This window comes from Leguminivora glycinivorella, chromosome 24 (genome assembly GCF_023078275.1).
Source record: "Leguminivora glycinivorella isolate SPB_JAAS2020 chromosome 24, LegGlyc_1.1, whole genome shotgun sequence".
NCBI classification, from domain to species: domain Eukaryota; kingdom Metazoa; phylum Arthropoda; class Insecta; order Lepidoptera; family Tortricidae; genus Leguminivora; species Leguminivora glycinivorella.
This window is the reverse complement of record NC_062994.1, coordinates 8,795,362-8,816,216: the sequence shown is the minus strand read 5'-3', so window position 1 is coordinate 8,816,216 and position 20,855 is coordinate 8,795,362. Positions and strand designations below refer to the sequence as shown.

Here is a 20,855-nt window from a genome sequence, read left to right as displayed (position 1 = left end):
CGAGTGGTTCAAAAAGTGGAATCTTTCACTTTCTCGGGTATCACACACACAACGTGAGGTTAAACACACACACAACAAACAATTTACGAACTGTTTTAAGTCTGAGAAGTCGAACGATATGGGTACATAAAATTGCACATAACAGAGGTTTTTTTTTTTTTTTAATACTACGTCGGTGGCAAACAAGTATACGGTCCGCCTGATGTAAAGCGGTCACCGTAACCTATGGACGCCTGCAACTCAAACAGTGTCACATGCGCGTTGCCACCCCATTAGAAACTTGTACACTCCCTTTTGCTGTGTTAAGTACACATCAAAAAGGAGTGTACAAGTTCCAAGGAGGGTTCGGGTTGCCGACGACTCAAAGGACAATAGACGGAACAAGTTAGTTCCGTAAGTCCTCCCGTCATCAGCACACCGCACCCTCGTTGAGCGCTGGTGGCCTAGCGGTAAGAGCGTGCGACTTTCAATCCGGTGGTCGCGGGTTCGAACCCGGCTCGTACCAATGAGTTTTTCTGAACTTATGTGCGAAATGTCATTTGATATTTTCCAGTCGCTTTTCGGTGAAGGAAAACATCGTGAGTAAACCGGACTAATTCCAATAAGGCCTAGTTATCCTTCGGGTTTGAAGGTCAGATGGCAGTCGCTTTCGTAAAAACTAGTGCCTACGCCAAATCTTGGGATTAGTTGTCAAAGCGGACCCCAGGCTCCTATGATTCAGAGAACAGAGGTTTGTAATGTTTACTTTTCCGATATGCACTAATTAGTAGTCTCGTGCGGTAATTACCACATAAAAGTTATTAATGATAATTACAGTTCATTATCCTGACATTCCTGACAATGCAATAATATTTAATAAATAAAATAATTTTATTAGTATTACTTATCTGACGTGCCTGCTTATCTGAAGTGTGACTGGTCCTGGGTTCGAATTCAGGTAAGGGCATTTATTTGTATGATGAACACACAAAGCCCACATAGGCACCTATTTGTTCTTGAGTTATGAATGTTTTCCATGTAAGTATTGAGATATAAATATTTATTTGTACCCACAATATAGGTACTTTAGGTACTTTATAAAGTCCTAAGCTTTTAATATTTTAATTTGAATCTTATGAATTAGTATTTTTAACCCCCGACGCAACGCGACGTGTCTGTCTGTCTGTCTGTGTGTGTGTCTGTCTATGGCATCGTAGCTCCCGAACGGATGAACCGATTTAGGTTTAGTTTTTTTGTCTGAAAGCCGAGTTAGTCGGGAGTGTTCTTAACCATGTTTCATGAAAATCGGTCCACTAAGTCGCGGTCGGGGGTTTTTCTAAATTTTAATTTTGTGGTTAGGTTAGGTTAGTTTATTTAGGAATAAACACAGATGCAGTTTTCGTAAAAAAATCTTTATTAAAATTGCTATACCTCACCCGTAATATTTGTTTTAAATAATTAAACTTATTTATCTATTATTAATAATGTTATCATAGTCATTATTCATCACAGTATGGGGTATGATTTTATCTCACCCCGTTTTATAAGTAAATTAAAAATACTTATTAGGGCTGCTCATTTTGTACAATTTACACATCGATTTAAAATCGAGGAATTTACATTATTAAAAATATCATCATTCGGAGGTGAATAGGGATGGCTGGGGTGAATAGGGATAAAATAACGTAATTTACTTTACTTACAAATACCGACAAAAATGTACATAGGTATCACACAAAAATGTACTATTATTTTCTATCCAATGGTAAATCACATTTTAAAAATAACCTGTGGAATGAACAGTCGCCTGCGGTGTTCCCGGGCCGATATACGACCAAGAAACCTTCAAGACATGACTGTACACCCATCTTAATGGTCGACAATGCACCTCCAGCCCATCTCGTGTTTCGGGTGTCCATGCGAGGCAATGATCGCTTACCATCAGGCGACCTGTCTGCTCGTTTGCCTCCTTTCTCATAAAAATAACTAGGCATCTCTAGTCACCCGTTGACAGTATAAAAAAATCCGGCCATCCCTTTTTTTTTTTTTTACTACGTCGGTGGCAAACAAGTATACGGCCCGCCTGATGTAAAGCGGTCACCGTAACCTATGGACGCCTGCAACTCAAACAGTGTCACATGCGCGTTGCCACCCCATTAGAAACTTGTACATTCCCTTTTGCTGTGTTAAGTACACAGCAAAAAGGAGTGTACAAGTTCTAAGGAGGGTTCGGGTTGCCGACGACTCAAAGGACAATAAACGGAACAAGTTAGTTCCGTAAGTCCTCCCGTAATCAGCACACCGCACCCCCGTTGAGCTCTGGCAGCCTTACTCACCGACAGGAACACAACACTATGAGTAGGGTCTAGTGCTATTAGCCCAACTGGGCTAATATTATATATATAATATAGTGCTATTAATATTATATATATAATATAGTGCTATTAGCCCAACTGGGGTAGTACCTCCGCCTTACAGAAGACCACAGCCAAATGGCTGTGGTCTTCTGTAAGGCGGAGGTACTACCCCAGTTGGGCTCTGCTCTAGATTCGAGCGAGACGATATCCGCTGTGCTGTGCCCTACCACACAAAGCGGAATATCATTCGCTATGCCCTACCTCCTATATCCCTAGTCACCGGTTGACAGTATACAAAGACAGTATAAAAGACGTTATGGAATAATATGTACCCTATTCATATAGGTATCACAAATAAACTATCTAACTTTTTACAAAGTCGCCCCATTTTATCGCTTTCTCAGCACCTCTGCCAGCATCATGTTCAAAGTCACCCCGTTTTTAAGGTCTCAACATCTTATCGCGTTATTTTTTAATTTTCACCTGCGATCCCCATACTATCCTAGTCAAAAACCACTGCATGTGATAATATATGAATAGCATGACGCCTATGGCAGATATGATGAGTGGGAAACAGATGTGTTTGTTGTATGCTAAGCCGAATATGGGGTACATCCAGATGCCTTGCTCAATGTAGGTGTAGTACATTCTGAAAAGAAAAAATACTGTTATTATTAAAGTTATTTACTACAAACAAAACCATACGATAAGTTACTCTAAATATTATCGGCTCATTCTTTAACCAAATAAATTACATTACAAAAAGGGTATGTTTATTAACAACCGGTCTGGCCTAGCGCGTAGTGACCCTGCCTGCTACGTCGCGGGACGGATATTTGTTCCTGAGTAATGAGTTTTTTCTGTGTATTTGTTTATTACGTATGTCGTGGACGTCGTTGTATAAGTGAACCCTCACATCCTACATGAGCTTTGTGGGACTCAGTCAATCTGTGTAAGAATGTCCTATAATATTTATTTATTTATATAGAAATATAAATGACATTCAGTTTTATAATAAACGTCAAACTTCTATGAAATAATTACTTTTAAAACAACACTTTACACTCTGTTTACAAGCTTGACTTATATGTATAACGATATCTCAAAAATACTTACAAAAACAAATACGCAAACATATAAACAGTCAACATGGTCACATTAACCCCATGTTTCTTCGGCACACTTCGTGGTTGGAATATCACCTCCCACACCACCAGTGGTATGACAGCCGTGTGTAGGATATGGTTGGCGGTGCTGCTGAGAATCTTGTCGGCGAAGAGGGGGTAAATTAGACTTCTGTCGTAGTGGTAGAGCGACCAGAATAGACTTGAGACGAGCTAGAACAAAGGAGTAAAAACAGGGTTATTATAAACAAGGGGTTATTAGAGATAAAATTGAAGAGAGGGTAAATTAGACTTCTGTCGTAGTGGTAGACAGACCAGAATAGACTAGAGACGAGCCAGAATAAAAGAATAAAAACGGGGTTACTACAAACAATGATAATAGTGTAATCATTGTTAAAAATATTAAAAACGGGGTTATTTGAGATAAAACTGAAGATGGGTAGATCAGAGTTAGGTCGTAGTGGTAAAGCGACCAGTAGGCCTAGCACATGATGGCCGCGGGAGTATGTCGCCGCGAGATAGATGCCACGTCTTCTTCTAACTGTATTAATGACATAAGGACGGGTAGTCTATCTCGCGGCGATATACTCCCGCGGCCATCATGTGCTAGGCCTACTGAATAACATTGAGACTAGCTGGAATAAAGGAGTAAAAACGGGGTGACTAGAGACAAGGTTTACCGTGGCTAATTATTGTTCGATAACTAGAAAGCCCTATTAAAGGGGGTATTTTAGACTGCGGTCATAGTACTAGAGCGATCAGAATAAAGTGGAGCTACAGCAAAAGGGGGTTTAAAATGGGGTTATTGGATATAAGTGAGCAACGCCTTTGTTATACGCTATTTTTGCGTTTCAAAGAAAACTACGCACTATGAATTAATAAAATACGACGTAGACAAAATTTCAAATTTTCACGTTCCGTAACGTATTAGTTATCTTTCTCTCTCTCTCTCTGTCTCTCTCTCTCTCTGCCGCTCTTCCGTATTAGTGCGAAAAAGAGAGAGCACTATAATACGCCACAAAGCGTAAACTATTGGTACGTTGGCTATGCGCTTATGTCGTACATAACATAGCTGTCATTTCCCTTGTGTCTCTAATTATAGCTAGTTACGTAAATTATCTAACTACTATGTCTGTGTATAATTTGCTACTGCTAAGTCTTAATTGTCATGCACGTCAATATCTTTTTTTTAATACTGCGTCGGTGGCAAACAAGCATACGGTCCGCCTGATGGAAAGAGGTCACCGTAACCTATGGACGCCCTCAACTCAAGAAGTGTCACATGCGCGTTACCAAACCATTATAAACTTATACACTCCCCTACTATCTTTTAAATTTTTCTGCCCTCTAGCCTGCTATTATAAAATGTTAAAAATTGTGTGTGTGCACGGGAAAACGTCCCACTTTGTCGATTGCTATAAAGCCGCTTTGTCAGTTTATTCATATAAAGATACAAGTCAATCTCGCCTTAATGCTAACCGACAAAGTGGGACGTTTTACTAAACGCACTCACAATTAATGGCTGAGGCTCAAACTAGAGTGCTATGTTATAATCCTACTTGTATTTTCAATGAAATTTGTAAATCTAATCTACCAATGTATTCAAACACAACTGACATTGTTTTATAAATAAATATCTATCTATATCTATCTATCTATATGTATACGCGTAAAATACATACATACATACATATAATCACGCCTGTATCCCATAAAGGGGTAAGCAGAGCACATAAACTACTAAGTTTCAGTGCCACTTTTGGCAAAAAGGGGTTGAAAGGAATCCAAATTATGACATTGCAGTGACAGGTTGCCAGCCTCTCGCCTACGCCACAATTTAACTCATATCCCACAGTCGGCTTCTACGACACCCACGGGAAGAAAGGTGGTGGTGAAATTCTTAACCCGTCACCACACGTAAAACACATCAAAGATATATCGAATAATTGGTAAACCTTTTAGTGTGAGGCCTAAGTGGACGCTTGGTCGGCTCGGCTTGACTTAAAGCGGGATGAGTTTGCCCACGTGCACGCTATGCAGCGTCGACTCAAGCTCCGTAGCCAACGAAACGCCACCGAAACGCCGCAGAAACGTAATCTGAAACGTAGTCGCGCCAATACGCAAGAGCGATAGAGATAGATAGCTACGAAAGAGATATTATTACGAAAGAGATATAGGAGGTAGGGCATAGCGAATGATATTCCGCTTTGTGTGGTAGGGCACAGCACAGCGGATATCGTCTCGCTCGAATCTAGAGCAGAGCCCAACTGGGGTAGTACCTCCGCCTTACAGAAGACCGCAGCCAAATAGCACTAGATCCTACTCATAGTGTTGTGTTCCTGTCGGTGAGTAAGGCTGGATTACGGGACTGGATTAAGGAAGATTACGGAACTAACTTGTTCCGTCTATTGTTCTTTGAGTCGTCGGCAACCCGAACCCTCCTTAGAGCTTGTACACTCCTTTTTGCTGTGTACTTAACACAGCAAAAGGGAATGTACAAGTTTCTAATGGAGTGGCAACGCGCATGTGACACTGTTTGAGTTGCAGGCGTCCATAGGTTACGGTGACCGCTTTACATCAGGCGGGCCGTATGCTTGTTTGCCACCGACGTAGTATAAAAAATAATATATATATCGTTAGCATTTCGTGAGCGTTTGTGCATTTGGCTACGCGCACTGGATAATTGTATGAGCTTCAACTGTTTCCACACGCCGCGCACCCCGCTTCGCTGCACGCACAATATGAGCTTGCAGTCAGACTGCAACCTTACACGCAAAGCGAATACATTAAAATAACTTACAAAAACCGTAGGCCACAGGACAGCAGCGAAGATACGATTTTTGACGCTTCTCATAACGCCCAACCATTGCGGTTCCTTCTTGTTCCTATACTTCAGTGTGTAGTAGTCGGTCGTAAGACCGAGCGATGCCACAAAGAGTTGCAGGAACTGGAATGAAGTATAAACGGGGTGAGTTAGAACACGGGGTGAGACTGACCAATAAAAACTTGCCTTAAAAATCTATATTATTTGTGGTCATGGTTCGTTAATATTTCTTGTATGTGGGTAGCTTTTGCACATTGTAATTTTTTCTCAGTCACCCGTTGACCACGAACGCTGTAAAGAGTTCGAAACGTCGATGAATTTTAAATTAATTATACGCGATTTAATCCGTTTCCATAGTTTTATTTCAATAAAAACTGTTAAAATTAAGTTTTTCTCTAACTCTTCAGTCATTTCCTTTCGTTTGTTAATCAGTTAGTTAGAAATGTAGTGTTTTGCGGTGTGTAAGTCGAGTTGCGTGTTGTAGTTTGTTGGGAGTAGTTTATTTTATCATAGATGTATGATGGTTATCTGTTTTTTTACTGGAAACATTAACCATAGTCCACATAGTGTAGAATCTCTTATACATCGCTGTATCTTAGTATGGTGTCTGCATGGGGTTACTATAAAATATTAAATAATAAAGGGGACCCCTTATATAGATCAACCTATCCCCAAACTAAGCAAAGCTTGTACTATGGGTGCTTGGCGACGATATACATACTTATATAGATAAATACATACTTATATACATAGAAAAACCGGGGCTATTGTAAACTACTGAATACACCATTGTCCTTGCAATGAAGAACCGCATATACATCGCTGTATCTTAGTATAGTGTGTAACATGGGGTGAGTGTGAAGGCGGGGTTATTGTAAACTACTGCACTTACCATGGTCCACACAGTGAAGAACCGCTTATACATCGCGCTGAAGGTCCTGATATTAGGGTCCTCCATCACAGGGCCCTGGAGCAAGCTGTTCATCACCAGCATGTTGCCTCCATGCATTGCTAAGGTGACTAAGTAGCCTAGCATTCGCATGTGGATGGCCGCCATTCTGCTGAAATTTAAAAAAAATGATGGTTAATAGGTTATTAATTATTTTACTGTATATTATGAATATAATTCACTAACACCTCCCGTGAGTGTCGTAGAAGTCGACTGTGGGGTTTCATTGTGGTGTTAAATCATTTATTCATTTGCAAGAATGTAGTACATAAAACAAGTTCTTACAACTTGTTCGAAACTACTTATTCGAAAATCCATACTTAACATTATAAATGGGAAAATGTGTCTGTTTGTTGATACCTCTTTCACGGCTAAACGGAGCTACGAATTGTCGTGATTTTTTAATTGTGAAAGGATGGAGAGTGACATAGGCTACTTTTTGTCTCTTTCTAACCCCCCACTTCACTTTTCGAATTTAATGCTAGCGAAGCCGCGGGCAATAGCTAGTTGTCAATAAAGACTCCACGAGTAGAGTTGTGCCTGCTCGTTCACTGAAAAGATCGCTCCCAACTAGTACGATCTCCGAAGTGTACTAGTTCGTTCTTTTAGGACATTTAGGACAGTAGTACACCGAGAGAGCGAAAGACAAATTGTGCATATGACGTACAGTAACGCTCGCTCGTACTAGCCGAGAGCTGATCGGCCGTTTTCGCGCGCTCTCGGTCGGATCGCACGGATCGCTTTGCTGTCATTGTCACTCCTCGGCTCTTCGCTCCTTTCGCTCCCATTCTGTTGCGCGTGTGTGAGTGTACTAAATGTACTAGAGAGCAGAATCATTTGGGAGTAGTTCGGTCTAGTACAGTGCAGGGAATCGTGTCTTTTGTACTATTAGTACATGTCCTACACAAGCCTATCCACGAGTATCTTTTACTCGGTTAAACACAGTTGCATGCAATAATTTTGCTACGACCATTCACTTACTTTTTTAATAGTTTTTAACCCCCGACGCAAAAACGAAGGGGTGTTATAAGTTTGACGTGTCTGTCTGTCTATCTATTCGTCTGTATGTCTGTTTGTCTGTCTGTCTGTGTGTGTGTCTGTCTGTGGCATCGTAGCTCCCGAACGGATAAACCGATTTAGACTTAGTTTTCTTGTCTGAAAGCTGAGTTAGTCGGGAGTGTTCTTAGCCATGTTTCATGAAAATCGGTCTACTATGTCGCAATCGGGGGTTTTTTCAACATTTTAATTTTGTGGTTAAGTAGGTTATCTAGAATAACTTCCGTGAAATACACACTGTTTTCTGGATTTTGACGCAAAGGCCATCCCTCTTTTCCTCCACTCAACCCTGTCGCTTGCACTTTCCCAATCGCCCATAACACGGTGTATATGAAAATACAAATCTGTTTAGTGCTTCTTCAAACATCGAAAGGTCATTTCAATGTTTCATAAACACTTGTAATTTTTATCAATATAATACCGTGTTGAATGTTAATGAAAGAATATTAGATGTAGTGCTCACGGGTAGGGAGTTGAGAAGTGCGGTGTTTGTGCGTTCCGCTAGCTCACACGAGGTGCTATCAAAAATTGACCCTCACCATCCTCCTATCATAGTCGAATTAAACTATATCTTTGCATCCGATAAGGTTGTTATAGAACCCTCTAACATCGGAAGCTACAAAGATTGGAATTTTGGCAAGGGAGATTACTTAATGCTGTATTGTGAAATCAGGGATAAGAACTGGGATTCGCTGTATGAAATTTCTCATACCGATAATGCAGTAGAATACTTCAATGATAGACTCTATGAGATTTTTAACAAGTGTTTTCCACAAAAATGTAGAAAGCGAGTAAGTAGTAGAGCGTATCCAGTATTTTTCACTAGGGCCATAATCCGCGACATCGAATTAAAATCGCAACTCCACCGTCAGTGGAAGCAATCTGGAGACCGGTTAGTGTACGAACGTTTCAGTCTTCTCCGTACCAAAATTAAAACGAGCATAACCGAGGCGCATACCAACTATATGAGACAGATATCTAAGGAGATATCCTGTAAACCATCTCAATTTTGGTCATACGTGAACTCTCTCCGTTCCAAAGGTGGCGTAGAGCCAAAAGTAACTCGTGAAGATATAGAGTACTCAGGTCCTGCTGCTGCGACTGCTTTTGCAGATCACTTCAGTTCTGTTTTTTTGCCAGATACTCCAGCTCTAGATCCCCATGTGGCCAGCGCCAGCTTGCCAGCTGATGCTAGGCTCGTGGACGTTAAATGTCTTACTTCCTCTGATATAAGAAACGCCGTAAAAAAGTTAAAGTCTAGTGCCGCACCTGGGCCTGACGCGATACCGGCGTTTCTAGTCAAGGCTTGCATTGAGGACTTAGTCACTCCGATTAAGTTTATCTTTAAGCTTATCTTAGATTCAGGAGTCTATCCAGAAGTATGGAAGAGGTCTAGGGTAACACCCATTCCTAAGGCTGGCTCTAAAATAAAAGTAGAAAACTATCGTCCTATTGCCATCTTAAGTGTCTTAGCCAAAATTTTCGAGTCAGCTATTCAAGCAAGGCTGCTTCCTCAATGTATTGCTCATATCACCGATGCACAACACGCGTTCCTGCCCAAAAGATCTGTGGCAACTAATCTGCTAACCCTAACCCAGATCTTGTCACGTGAGTTAGATAGGAAGGCTCAAGTCGATGTCATCTACCTAGACTTCCAAAAAGCCTTCGACCGCGTGGACAACGACATTCTTCTTCGAAAGTTAGGAGAAATGGGATTTACTCCGAGACTCCTTAAGTTGTTCGCGAGCTATCTCTCCAGGAGGACGCAGTATGTCAAATACGGCCCCTATGTATCTGGTGATTATGGGACGCGTTCCGGTATTAGTCAGGGGTCTAATTTGGGCCCGTTCCTTTTTGTACTGCTCATAAACGACTTGCCGCTACGAGTACATCACTCTACACTATTGCTGTTTGCTGACGACGTAAAGATAATTAGATCTGTCGAAAGTCAGAAGGATTGTCAGGAGTTACAGATGGATGTAGATGCGGTCTATCGTTGGAGCCTCGAAAACAAATTATATTTTAATTCGAGTAAGTGTGAGGTGATGACTTTTTCACGATCGCTTAGTCCAGTTGAGTACGGGTATGCCATTGGCGATGTATGTATGACGCGGTCAACTCGCGTCCGCGATCTGGGTGTGCTCTTCGACGCTGCACTCACATTTAATGACCATATTCAGGCGGTGTCTGATGCGGCGTACAAGAGGCTAGGATTCGTTTTGCGTAATTCTGGGTCCTTGAGCGTGTGCGCCACTCGCGTGCTCTATGTTGCACTAGTCCGCAGTTTATTGGAGACGAATTCGGTAGTATGGGGTCCGCATGAACATAAATATAATTTAATGTTAGAGCAGGTCCAGAAAATGTACCTCAGGGCTTTGTACAAGAAAATGTATGTATTTTATCCCTATATGTATCCCACCTTATTTTTGCAGGGTCAACTCGGGTATGACTCTCTGCAATTACGAAGGTCGCTCTCTTTAGCCAAATTCGTTTTACAAATATTTAGAAATAAAATTGATAGCATAAAACTTGTTGAAGTCTGTGTGCGCTTGTTTGTACCTAATCAGTACACCCGCGCGCGACGGCACCCGCTGCTGGCGTGGGGCGCGGCGCGCACGCGCAGGCGCCCATCGCGCGCGCGCTCACGCTGCTCAACTCCGTGCTCGAGGCACAGCCCCAGTGCGATCTCTTTGATAGTGCGATGGGGCAAGTTATAACAGAATGCAAGAAGATGTTAGAAAGAGAGATGCCTCAGAGTACCATCCCATAGTTTTTTTTTTTTACCTGTGTGTTTTCTTGTTTTTTATCAGTGTATTGTTTTATAAATTATAATGTAACGTTGTAATGTATTCCAATTTGTGCCGCTTTGGCTTTAGCTGTAAGGTGCATTTTGTTATTTGAATAAATAAATTGAAATTAAATTGAAATTGAAATTGTATACTCCTATTAGTAGTATTTTTTTTGTCAAATTAGTTATTTTTCATACGTCATGTTTAACATAACGGCAAGGTTACATGACAATTTTCTTGTAGTAAATTAACATATTAAGTACACTTAACAATTAAAACTAACACAAAAAACGTGACTGTGTCAAAGGTATGTTTTTTGAATAATTTTAAAATAGGTACACATATTTAAACTACTCGTATTAGGAAAAAAACCGAACCTACCAACTTATTTTAGACTACTCTAGGCGACAGGTATTTGTGTAGTTTTAACTGTAAGCATAGATAACAAAATCATACCATCCAATACATTAAAATGCGACCGCCTAAGTGCGTTTTCACATTATCCGATCCGATATCCCATACATTACAGGCGCCATCTTGGATTTTTTCCATTGAAATCCTTCCGACATCCGATATCGGATCGGATAATGTGAAAACGGCCTAAGACCGCGCTTACACTCCACCACGCATAGATGGCGCCACAACAAAAATGTCTTGTACCTTTCGATAATACTTGTAGATGGTTTTAAGTGTCACTTTTGACATAGATTTACGGCTCGGAATTGACACTTAATGCAAATCTACAAATAATCGGTAGCAACAAGGCATTTTTTGTGGCGCCATCTATGTGTGGTGGAGTGTAAGCGCGTTCGTAGGCGGTCGCATTTTAATGTATGGGATGGTATGATCTTGTTATATTTAATTTATGCTGTAAGTACGATAAATATGTAATATTAAGGACGATATACGTACCGGGACTGGCAAAGCCCAAACAAAAAAGTGTACCCCTAAAATGTATGAGCCTTTTACGGATAATACTAATTGGCGTTGTTTCGCAGCCTGGAAGTGGCAAAAACCATCTATCTATCTATCTATACTATAGCAACCTTTTAAAGCGCCCGTCTTCGGACACAGGCTTTCTCTCCATTTTGAAAAAAAAAAATTGTAGGCATCATCAGTGTAGGATCACAGTATAATAAAGAGTACTATCGTACAGTATGGCCACTCCCTCTCCCCGCTGAAAGTGCCGCCCACCCCCTCTCGGTTACCTCACAGTTACCGCCTGTCAAAAACGCGAACAGTCGACCTGTCATATTTCACTCATACAAGCATAGTACGCGTTCACCTACACGAGCTTAGATTGTGTGCGAGGAACGCGCCACTTTCATATATTTGATCGCCAGTGTCCGAGGTGTGGTAGGATGTAAGAAGCAATAGTTATTTGTTTTACAAGGGGGCAAAGTTATTGTTTAACCGCACGTGCCAATATTGAAGCCCGAGCAAGCGAAAGATTCCAATATTGAACTGCGAGCGTAGCGAGTGGTTCAAAATGTGGAATCTTGAGCGTTGCGAGGGTTTCAAGGCACGAAGTTTTAACAAACTTTGCCGCCGAGTGAAACACAAAATTTTTCACCACACCAACACGAACAGAATACTGACTATACAACATCAAATTAAATCAAATCTATCAATTTGTTCAATATTTATAATTCAAAATCATCATTTATAGGTAATTTCTACCAGCCAGCTCAAGATATCAAGTTAAAATTTGTATGAAATTACTTTGCACTCTTGTGGATAAAATGATATTTTGTTATCTGTTTACGAATAGCAAAGTAAGCCTTTATCAGTTGGTGTGATGAAAAGGCACTTGCGCTGCGATTATGAATTGTTACGAGTATAAAGTATTTTGTTACTTACCTGTTACTAAAATACTTCGTATTTATACCCTTTCCACGATACTAAGTAAAAGTAACAGCGACGTCCATGCCGTTGGTGTAACGGTGAGCAACTGAGCCACTCACGCGCATCGTACGGTAAACAATAACCTGTATTGACGTTTTCGGTAAAAAGGCGCCATACCTACTCTCGGTTGTTAATAAGGCTGATTTTTAAATTGTAATTTTATGGATAATGGCGCAGACAATAAGTAATCTTTTAATTAAAAACGTCATATGTACACCGTGTTTCACTTAACACTAAAAACCTGAAAACTGTTTGTTCAGAATCGAGAGTAGAATCGATAGAGCTATATCTTGATGGGGGTAATATTTTTATTTAAATTGGTATGATTAGTTATTTTTTACGTGCCTATTCTATTGTATTCGTAATACAACATTGTGTATATCGCATTGCTAGAGGTTGTATACCTTTTTCCGTATTTAGGGGTATTAATACTGGCTGGTTACTTGGGCGATTATTTTTTCCGCTACGAGTTTGACGTTGTTTGTCAGTTAAATCTTAATGTTTATCATAAGTCATAACAAATTGAACTCGTACCTAATTACAACCTTGTCATTCTGAATATTGGGTTTAAATTTGCTTACTGCGATTACCTGTCCAATTTGAAGTTTACTGTGACAAAGCTTTAAAGTGTTTTACAATGACATCTTATTAGCCGTCTATTGGTAAACCTTATGTCGTTGCAGTAACGTACACAAATAAATAGTTTTATGGTTTATTATGGTAGTTAGCAATTATTTTATTGAGTGTAGAGCTAAAAGTCAAGTAGAGCTGTACAGAAATCTAAAAATTCAATTTAAAAAAAGTAACCATCAGATTAAAAGATGAATACTCTAGATGAATTTAAAAAAATAAAAATCTGTTGGGGTGTCTGAGGTTTTGAGTGATACCGGAAACACGTTCTATAATTCATGTGGTCAGCTGTACCTTCTTCTTATTTTTAAATTAAAGGAAAAATGGAAATATTCACACCTTGGGCAGAACTCGAACCTGCTACCCACGATTTTGCCTGGACGTATGCGAATTTATCCATGCCTTCCCTCATTTTTTAAACGCCTCAAGGTGGAGTGTAGCGACATCTACTGGAGTCTCAATTTACATTTATAAGTTTGACGTGTCTGTCCGTTTGTCTGTCTGTCTGTCTGTTTGTCTATCTGTCTGTGTTTGTGTCTGTCTGTGGCATCGTAGCTCCCGAACGGATGAACCGATTTAGATTTAGTTTTTTTGTCTGAAAGCTGAGTTAGTCGGGAGTGTTCTTAGTCATGTTTATTTATTTATTTATTTATTTATTTAATCTTTATTGCACAAAAGAAAATCTTGTAGTACAAAAGGCGGACTTAATGCTTTAAGGCATTCTCTACCAGTCAACCTCAAGGCTAAGCAGAGAGACTGTGAGCGGTGCTACAATTTCAACAGTAGAATCAAAACAAAGGAAATAAAAGAAAGCATACTAAATAAACTAAACATAAGTACACATATAATTTACAAATACATATACATACATATAACTATACATACCAAATAAATATATATATATATATATATATACGAAACATGTGAAACTAAGAGTTTTTCATTCTGCTAGCAAAGAATTTTTTGTAAGGATTTTTCTCGTAAGGATTTTTTGAAAGCGAACTTAGTTGGGGCGCTTTTAATTTTATAAGGAAGTACGTTCCAGAGACGAGCCGCTTGCACGGTGAACGAATGTGACATGAACCCAGTATGGTGAGGAGGGATGGACAGAGACATGTTGCCAGTAGAGCGAAGTTGACGGTCGCGAGAAACTCCATAATATTGGAAAAAGGATTTGAGGTAGACCGGAGAATGTGGGTCGTTGAGCACAGAATAAAGAGTGGAAAGCAAGCGACTATTGCGTCGTTGTCGAATGGGAAGCCAGCCAAGCTGAGAACGAAAAGAGGAAACGTGATCATATTTGCGGAGGCAAAATATGAAGCGGATGCAGTTGTTAAGCAGGCGATCCAACTTATCGAGAAGTTCCCCATTTAAATCCGGATAACACACATCACCATAATCAATAATGGGCAGTATGAGAGAGTTAATTAATGCAATTTTCGTTTTGATTGGTAGGAAGTGCTTCAGTTTATTAAGAGAATGGAGTGATCCCATGACCTTACGGCTGATTTCAGTAACCTCTGTGCCCTCCAACTCAAGGTATTATCTAGAAGAACACCAAGGTCTTTAACATTTTCGTTAAATGGTATAGGGGATCCATTAAAGTTTACAGGAACAAGTGTGTTCAAGTCTAATTTAGCAAGCTGTTTGGAACTACCTATAACTATTGCCTGGCACTTTAACGGATTTACAAAGAGGCCAAACCTCTCAGACCACTGCTGGATATGTAGAAGGTCCAGATTAAGTTTAGCAATGCAAGCTGGAAGGTCAGACACTAGACACTGGTCGTAGAGTTGCAGGTCATCAGCATACAGATGGTACGAACAGCCAAGGTCAGGAGTGATGAAATTTATAAAAGTCGAGAAAAGAAGAGGCGATAATATGCCTCCTTGAGGCACGCCAGTCTCTAGATCACACCAATCAGATAAAGACCGCTCAACTCGGACTGCCTGTTGACGGCCCCGCAAGTAGGCAGCAAACCAGTTCAGCGCTATCTCAGAAACACTAACATGTTTCAGCAAGGCAAGGAGAATGTCATGGTCAACGGTGTTAAACGCGTTAGAGAAATCAATTAGGATAAGAACCGTGACCATTTGACTCTCCATCCCCCGCCTGACATCCTCAGTGACCTTTAGAAGAGCAGTGCTGGTGCTATGGCTTGGGCGAAAACCGGACTGCAAAGGGCTTAAAAGGTTATGCGAGTAAACGAAAACCGAAAGTTGTTTGTGAACAACCGCTTCCGCGATTTTCGAAAGAAAAGGGAGAATTGAAATGGGCCTAAAGTTACTGAGAGCAGTGGGATTACTAATTTTGGGCAGCGGTATCACATATGCTTTACGCCAGAGAGAGGGGAATTCACCGTTGGCCAGTGAGGAGTTGATAATGTCAGTTATCACAGGAAGCACGCAGTCAAGGACAGACACGATCATGTGACGACTGACATCATCACAACCTACGGCTTTCGACTTGATGGCTTTAATTACGACCTTAATGTCAAATTCGGAGACAGGGCTGAAAGAGAATGAGTCAGTGATAGGGGAAGGCAAAGAAGAGATGTTAGAAATAGTAGTGGCCTTGATAGTGGTATCAATAGAAGGAGCAGAGGAAAAATGCCCGTTAAGATCGTTGAGAGAGAATGTGCTACTATTAAAACTGTTGGAGGGCTTTCCCAGGCCGATTGACCTCAGAAATTTCCAGACGTCGGCCATAGACGAAGAAGAAACATTGCGATGAATAAATCGTCGCTTGGCTGTACGTACCATCTGGTTGCAACGATTTCGAGCTGCTTTAAAAGCACTCCAGTTTACATCTGTGCGGTCACGCTTAAAGAGCCCGAAAGCTCTGTTCCTCTTCCGCATTGCCATTCGGACATCCTCAGTGATCCAAGGGGCGGGAGGACGCCTTACTCTAACTGTGTGAACAGGCGCATGCTTATCAAAAAGCCCCAAAATAGCATCGTTAAAAAGAGAAACCTTAACGTCAGTTAAAGAAGTGGAGAGCACAGGAGACCAATCGATAGCAGCGGCGTCTTTTAAAAGAGTCTCAGTATTGATCTTGGCGAAGCTACGCATATGAATTAGAGCTGGCTTACGTTTGGGAGCCTTGATTTTGTAGGAAGCATATATAAGGTCATGATGAGAGAAACCCGGCGCCATGAACTGACCATGCTTGGTGACAAGATTTGGCGATGAAGTGATAATGACATCGAGCCATGTGTCTGTTGATGCCGTGTGATGAGTCGGACCTAAGGGGATAAGAGAAAAACTGACCGATTGTAGTAGCGTCTTAAGTTTACGAGAGTGTGTCGAGTCTTTCATGAGATCGGTATTTAAATCCCCCATGATTAAGTGATGTGTGTAGTCAGAACTTAGGGATTCCAGAATACGTTCAAGATGAGAAAAGTAGTCAACGGTAGGAGGACTATAAACTACACCCAGCAATGCCTTGACCCCTTTGACGTTCACCTCGATAAATAGCCACTCCGCTGAACCAGAGTAGAGAGATGGAGTGGAATTTAACAATTTGTAAGGAATGGTACTCCGAAGGTAAATAGCTACGCCGCCACCACCCTTGCCAACACGGTCATGTTTCATGAAAATTGGTAAACTATATCGCGGTCGGGGGTTTTTTCAAAATTTTAATTTTGTGGTTAGGTTATTATTAGACTCACAGATGTCATATAAACCATAGATCAAGCAAACGTATCTACTTAGCGTGTCAAATGAACTCAGTGAAATCCACTGAGTTGTCCGTCTTTAATCGCAGCTTGCAGCTTTCGGGCGTCAATTTTTGTAAGTTGAAGTCAACAAAAACATTAAAAATGCCTCGTTACATGATATTTAATTGCAACAACATAAAACTTATCAACACTCAAGGGCCTGAGACATATTTAAAATCACAGGCAAGTAACAACTTCAGTACAAAATCTGACACGCTCGGCCGCCATACAAATAAATGAACTCGTTTCTTCTATCTAATTCTGTGATTAGACTTATATAGACCGTGATTACATTTTTAATTTATGTCGAGCTCCCGAAATATCGGGACTCTGCGTCGAAATATCGGGAGCTCGACAAAAATCAAAAAGGTAATCACGGTCTCTATATAACTCTAAAGATATAAATGACCTCAACAAATGGATACACGTGCGTGAGTTGCAAAATAAGTCTTCCAACACTCCCGACTAACTCAGCTTTCAGACAAAAAAAACTAAATCTAAATCGGTTCATCCGTTCGGGAGCTACGATGCCACAGACAGACACACACACAGACAGACAAACAGACAGACAGACAGACAGACGGACAGACAGACAGACAGATACGTCAAACTTATAACACCCCTTCGTTTTTGCGTCGGGGGTTAAAAATAGTACATTATTAACAACTAGCTTTTGCCCGCGGTTTCGCTCGCGTTAAATTCGAAAATTGCGGAATGCTCCATACAAACTCCCACCCCCCATTTTAGGGAAGTGGGGGGTTAGAAAGAGACAAAAAGTAGCCTATGTCACTCTCCATCCCTTCAACTATCTCCACTTAAAAAGTCACGTCAATTCATCGCTCGGTTTTGCCGTGAAAGACGGACAAACAAACAAACACACACACTTTCCCATTTATAATATTAGTATAGGAAATTCGGATATTACAAATTCACTCCTGGGGGCCGATTTTTGAGTCTCACTGCCACTAAAATACCGGTTGAAAACGGTGACGGGTGAATTGCCTATTATTTTCAGTGACAATTTTCTGAATTCGAACGCCGTGAGACTCAAAAATCGGCCCCCTGGCACATGTATCGTACGGAAATCGGAATTCGTAATTCCAGTCAATTTAAAACATTCCCTTCGGTCATGTTTTAATATATCTCTCCTCGCTTCGAATTACCACTTTCCCGCACTTGTATCGTAATGCACTTAATATTTTTCTGGTTTGAACTTATTTTTAAGTTATTAGATAGACTTTGTTCGACAAGAGAAAAGTCGTGAAATGTATGGGTCGTATTTTTAACCCCCGACGCAAAAACGACGGGGTGTTATAAGTTTGACGTGTCTGTCTGTTTGTCTGTGTGTGTGTCTGTCTGTGGCATCATAGCTCCTGAACTAATGAACCCATTTCGATTTAGATTTTTTTTGTTTGAAAGCTAAGTTAGTCTGGAGTGGCCTTAGCCATGTTTCATGAAAATCGGGGGTTTTTCAAAATTTTAATTTTTTGGTTAGGTTCGTTTTTATCTTATAAACTAAAACGCCTTCAATTGTTTAGTGAGCAATTTTGATATTCTACGCATGTCTGAGTAATTCACAAAATGACTTTTCTCAAACTTGCAATGAAATTTTGTCATTACGTACTTCAAATTAGGTCTGGGGGCCGATTTTTGAGTCTCACTTTCACTAAAATACCGGTTGAAAACGGTGAATTGCCTATTATTTTCAGTGACAATTTTCTGAATTCGAACGCCGTGAGACTCAAAAATCGGCCCCCAGGAAGTACTACGTATCTGGTTCGTTGGGTGAGGATGATATGTAATGGAATTTCATAGTAATTTCCTCACCTAGCAATGTTAGAGTCATTTGTTTTTAAACGTCAAATTCTGACACAATGCCACAGAATAAATAATACTTAGGACAACGTCATCATCAGAAAAAAAAACATGCACAGTACAGTCAGCTGCAGAGAAAAGTAGAACCCCCCGCATACAAATTTGTATGCAAGGGGGTCTACTTTTCTCTGCAGCTGACTTTACCTACTTAATAGCAGTCCTCATTGTCGAAATAATATATACTCTGTCAAACAAGTCTGTCAGTAAATAAGAACAAAGACTATAGATATCCTTTTCTCCTAAAGAAAAGGATGCATATAGTTTTCTTTGTTCTTATTTACTGACAGACTTGTTTGACAGAGATTACCGGATCCGGTCACTTAGGGCCAGTTTCATTTTTAGGCCAAGTTTTATGAACGGCCACTTCCCCGATAGGCCACTTCCTTTAAGGGCTACTTAGTGACAACGTTCCCCGAAGGGCCACATTTATCTAAAGGCCACTTCTTCTTATGGCCAATTCCTTTAACGGCCTGTTCCTCTTATGGCCACTTCCTCTCATGGCCTTTTCCTATGACGGCTACTTCCTCAAACGGCCTGTTACTCTAATGGCCACTTCCTCTCATGGCCTTTTCCTCTGATGGCCACTTCCTCAAACGGCCTGTTCCTCTTATGCCCACTTTCTCTAATAAGGACTGTATCGATAAGTATAAGGACAAAACAAACCTCGTCTAAATGTTGACATGTGCATAATTTTATATTATTATGTTCCGAGAGTATGATCTGAAGGTATTGGTAAGCACTATTTGATATAAGAAGGTCTAATTTTTTTTTATTTTAGAGACTTTATGGTACTTTCATTAAGGTCTAGCAAATAAATTTCGGACAACCCCTATCTGGCTTAATTTGAGAATATTTCAATGACTGTTTGTACGATTTCAACAAACAAAGGTGCTGCCAAAATATATTCTTTAAGAGTCCTCTTCATGGTTTTTCAATTGGGTACTTGCAGAATAAATGCGGTGAATTTATATAATTAAAAAAAACGCTATTTTGAGCAACGTTCCGGATTGTCGTAAATTTTTGATGCAAGCAGGATGAGAGAAACAGATAAAAAAATTAGCCATAGGCCAAAGTCTAACTGACATTCACGGTGTTTGAACAGTGCCTAAACCAAATCGATATAAACAGTGTATGATAGTTAAATTCGACATCAAAGTCGGAGTTAGAGGATGCACCATGCCACATTCTCTAAATGGCCGCCATACACAGATCCTGAACTTTATTTCTTAAAAATAACTATGGCTAGACTATGTCCAGATATTCTGCTTTGTGGATCATATGTCGTTGAGGTTCACACAGTACAATTTTTTTTCGCAATCGTATCGTTTTTTACGCACTTTGTGAATTTTCTAGTAGCATTTGTCCGGAATCGTAATTGTTACTCGGGAGGATTAAGTCAATACTGTCTAAACCACTTGCTTCACGTCGAGTTTCTAGGACAAAATGTGAACCTTATTATGTGCCTTATCATGCCTATGTCTTGTTTTAAGAAAAAAATATAATAGCAAATAAATACGGCTACTCAAAGTTGTCCTCATACTTAACGATACAGTCTTTAGGAACTTATGTATCTGACAACCTTCCTCGTAAACGCATTCTCAACAGGGTTTTTAATGACCACCACCACTAAAAACTCTTTATCATAAAAA

General features: G+C 40.3%; 1 protein-coding gene across 1 annotated transcript; it reads right to left on the bottom strand.

Annotated features, from left to right (window-relative positions):
* Positions 1-2,610: 2,610 nt before the first annotated feature.
* LOC125238681 (androgen-dependent TFPI-regulating protein-like) lies at positions 2,611-13,038 on the bottom strand. The gene is made up of 5 exons (XM_048146077.1): positions 12,939-13,038; positions 7,177-7,345; positions 6,261-6,407; positions 3,453-3,673; positions 2,611-2,985 (listed from the first exon to the last, which is right to left on the bottom strand). Exons 2-5 carry the CDS (start codon positions 7,339-7,341, stop codon positions 2,802-2,804), a joined length of 717 nt encoding a protein of 238 aa, XP_048002034.1. The 5' UTR covers positions 7,342-7,345; positions 12,939-13,038; the 3' UTR covers positions 2,611-2,801.
* Between the last annotated feature and the right edge of the window lie 7,817 nt (positions 13,039-20,855).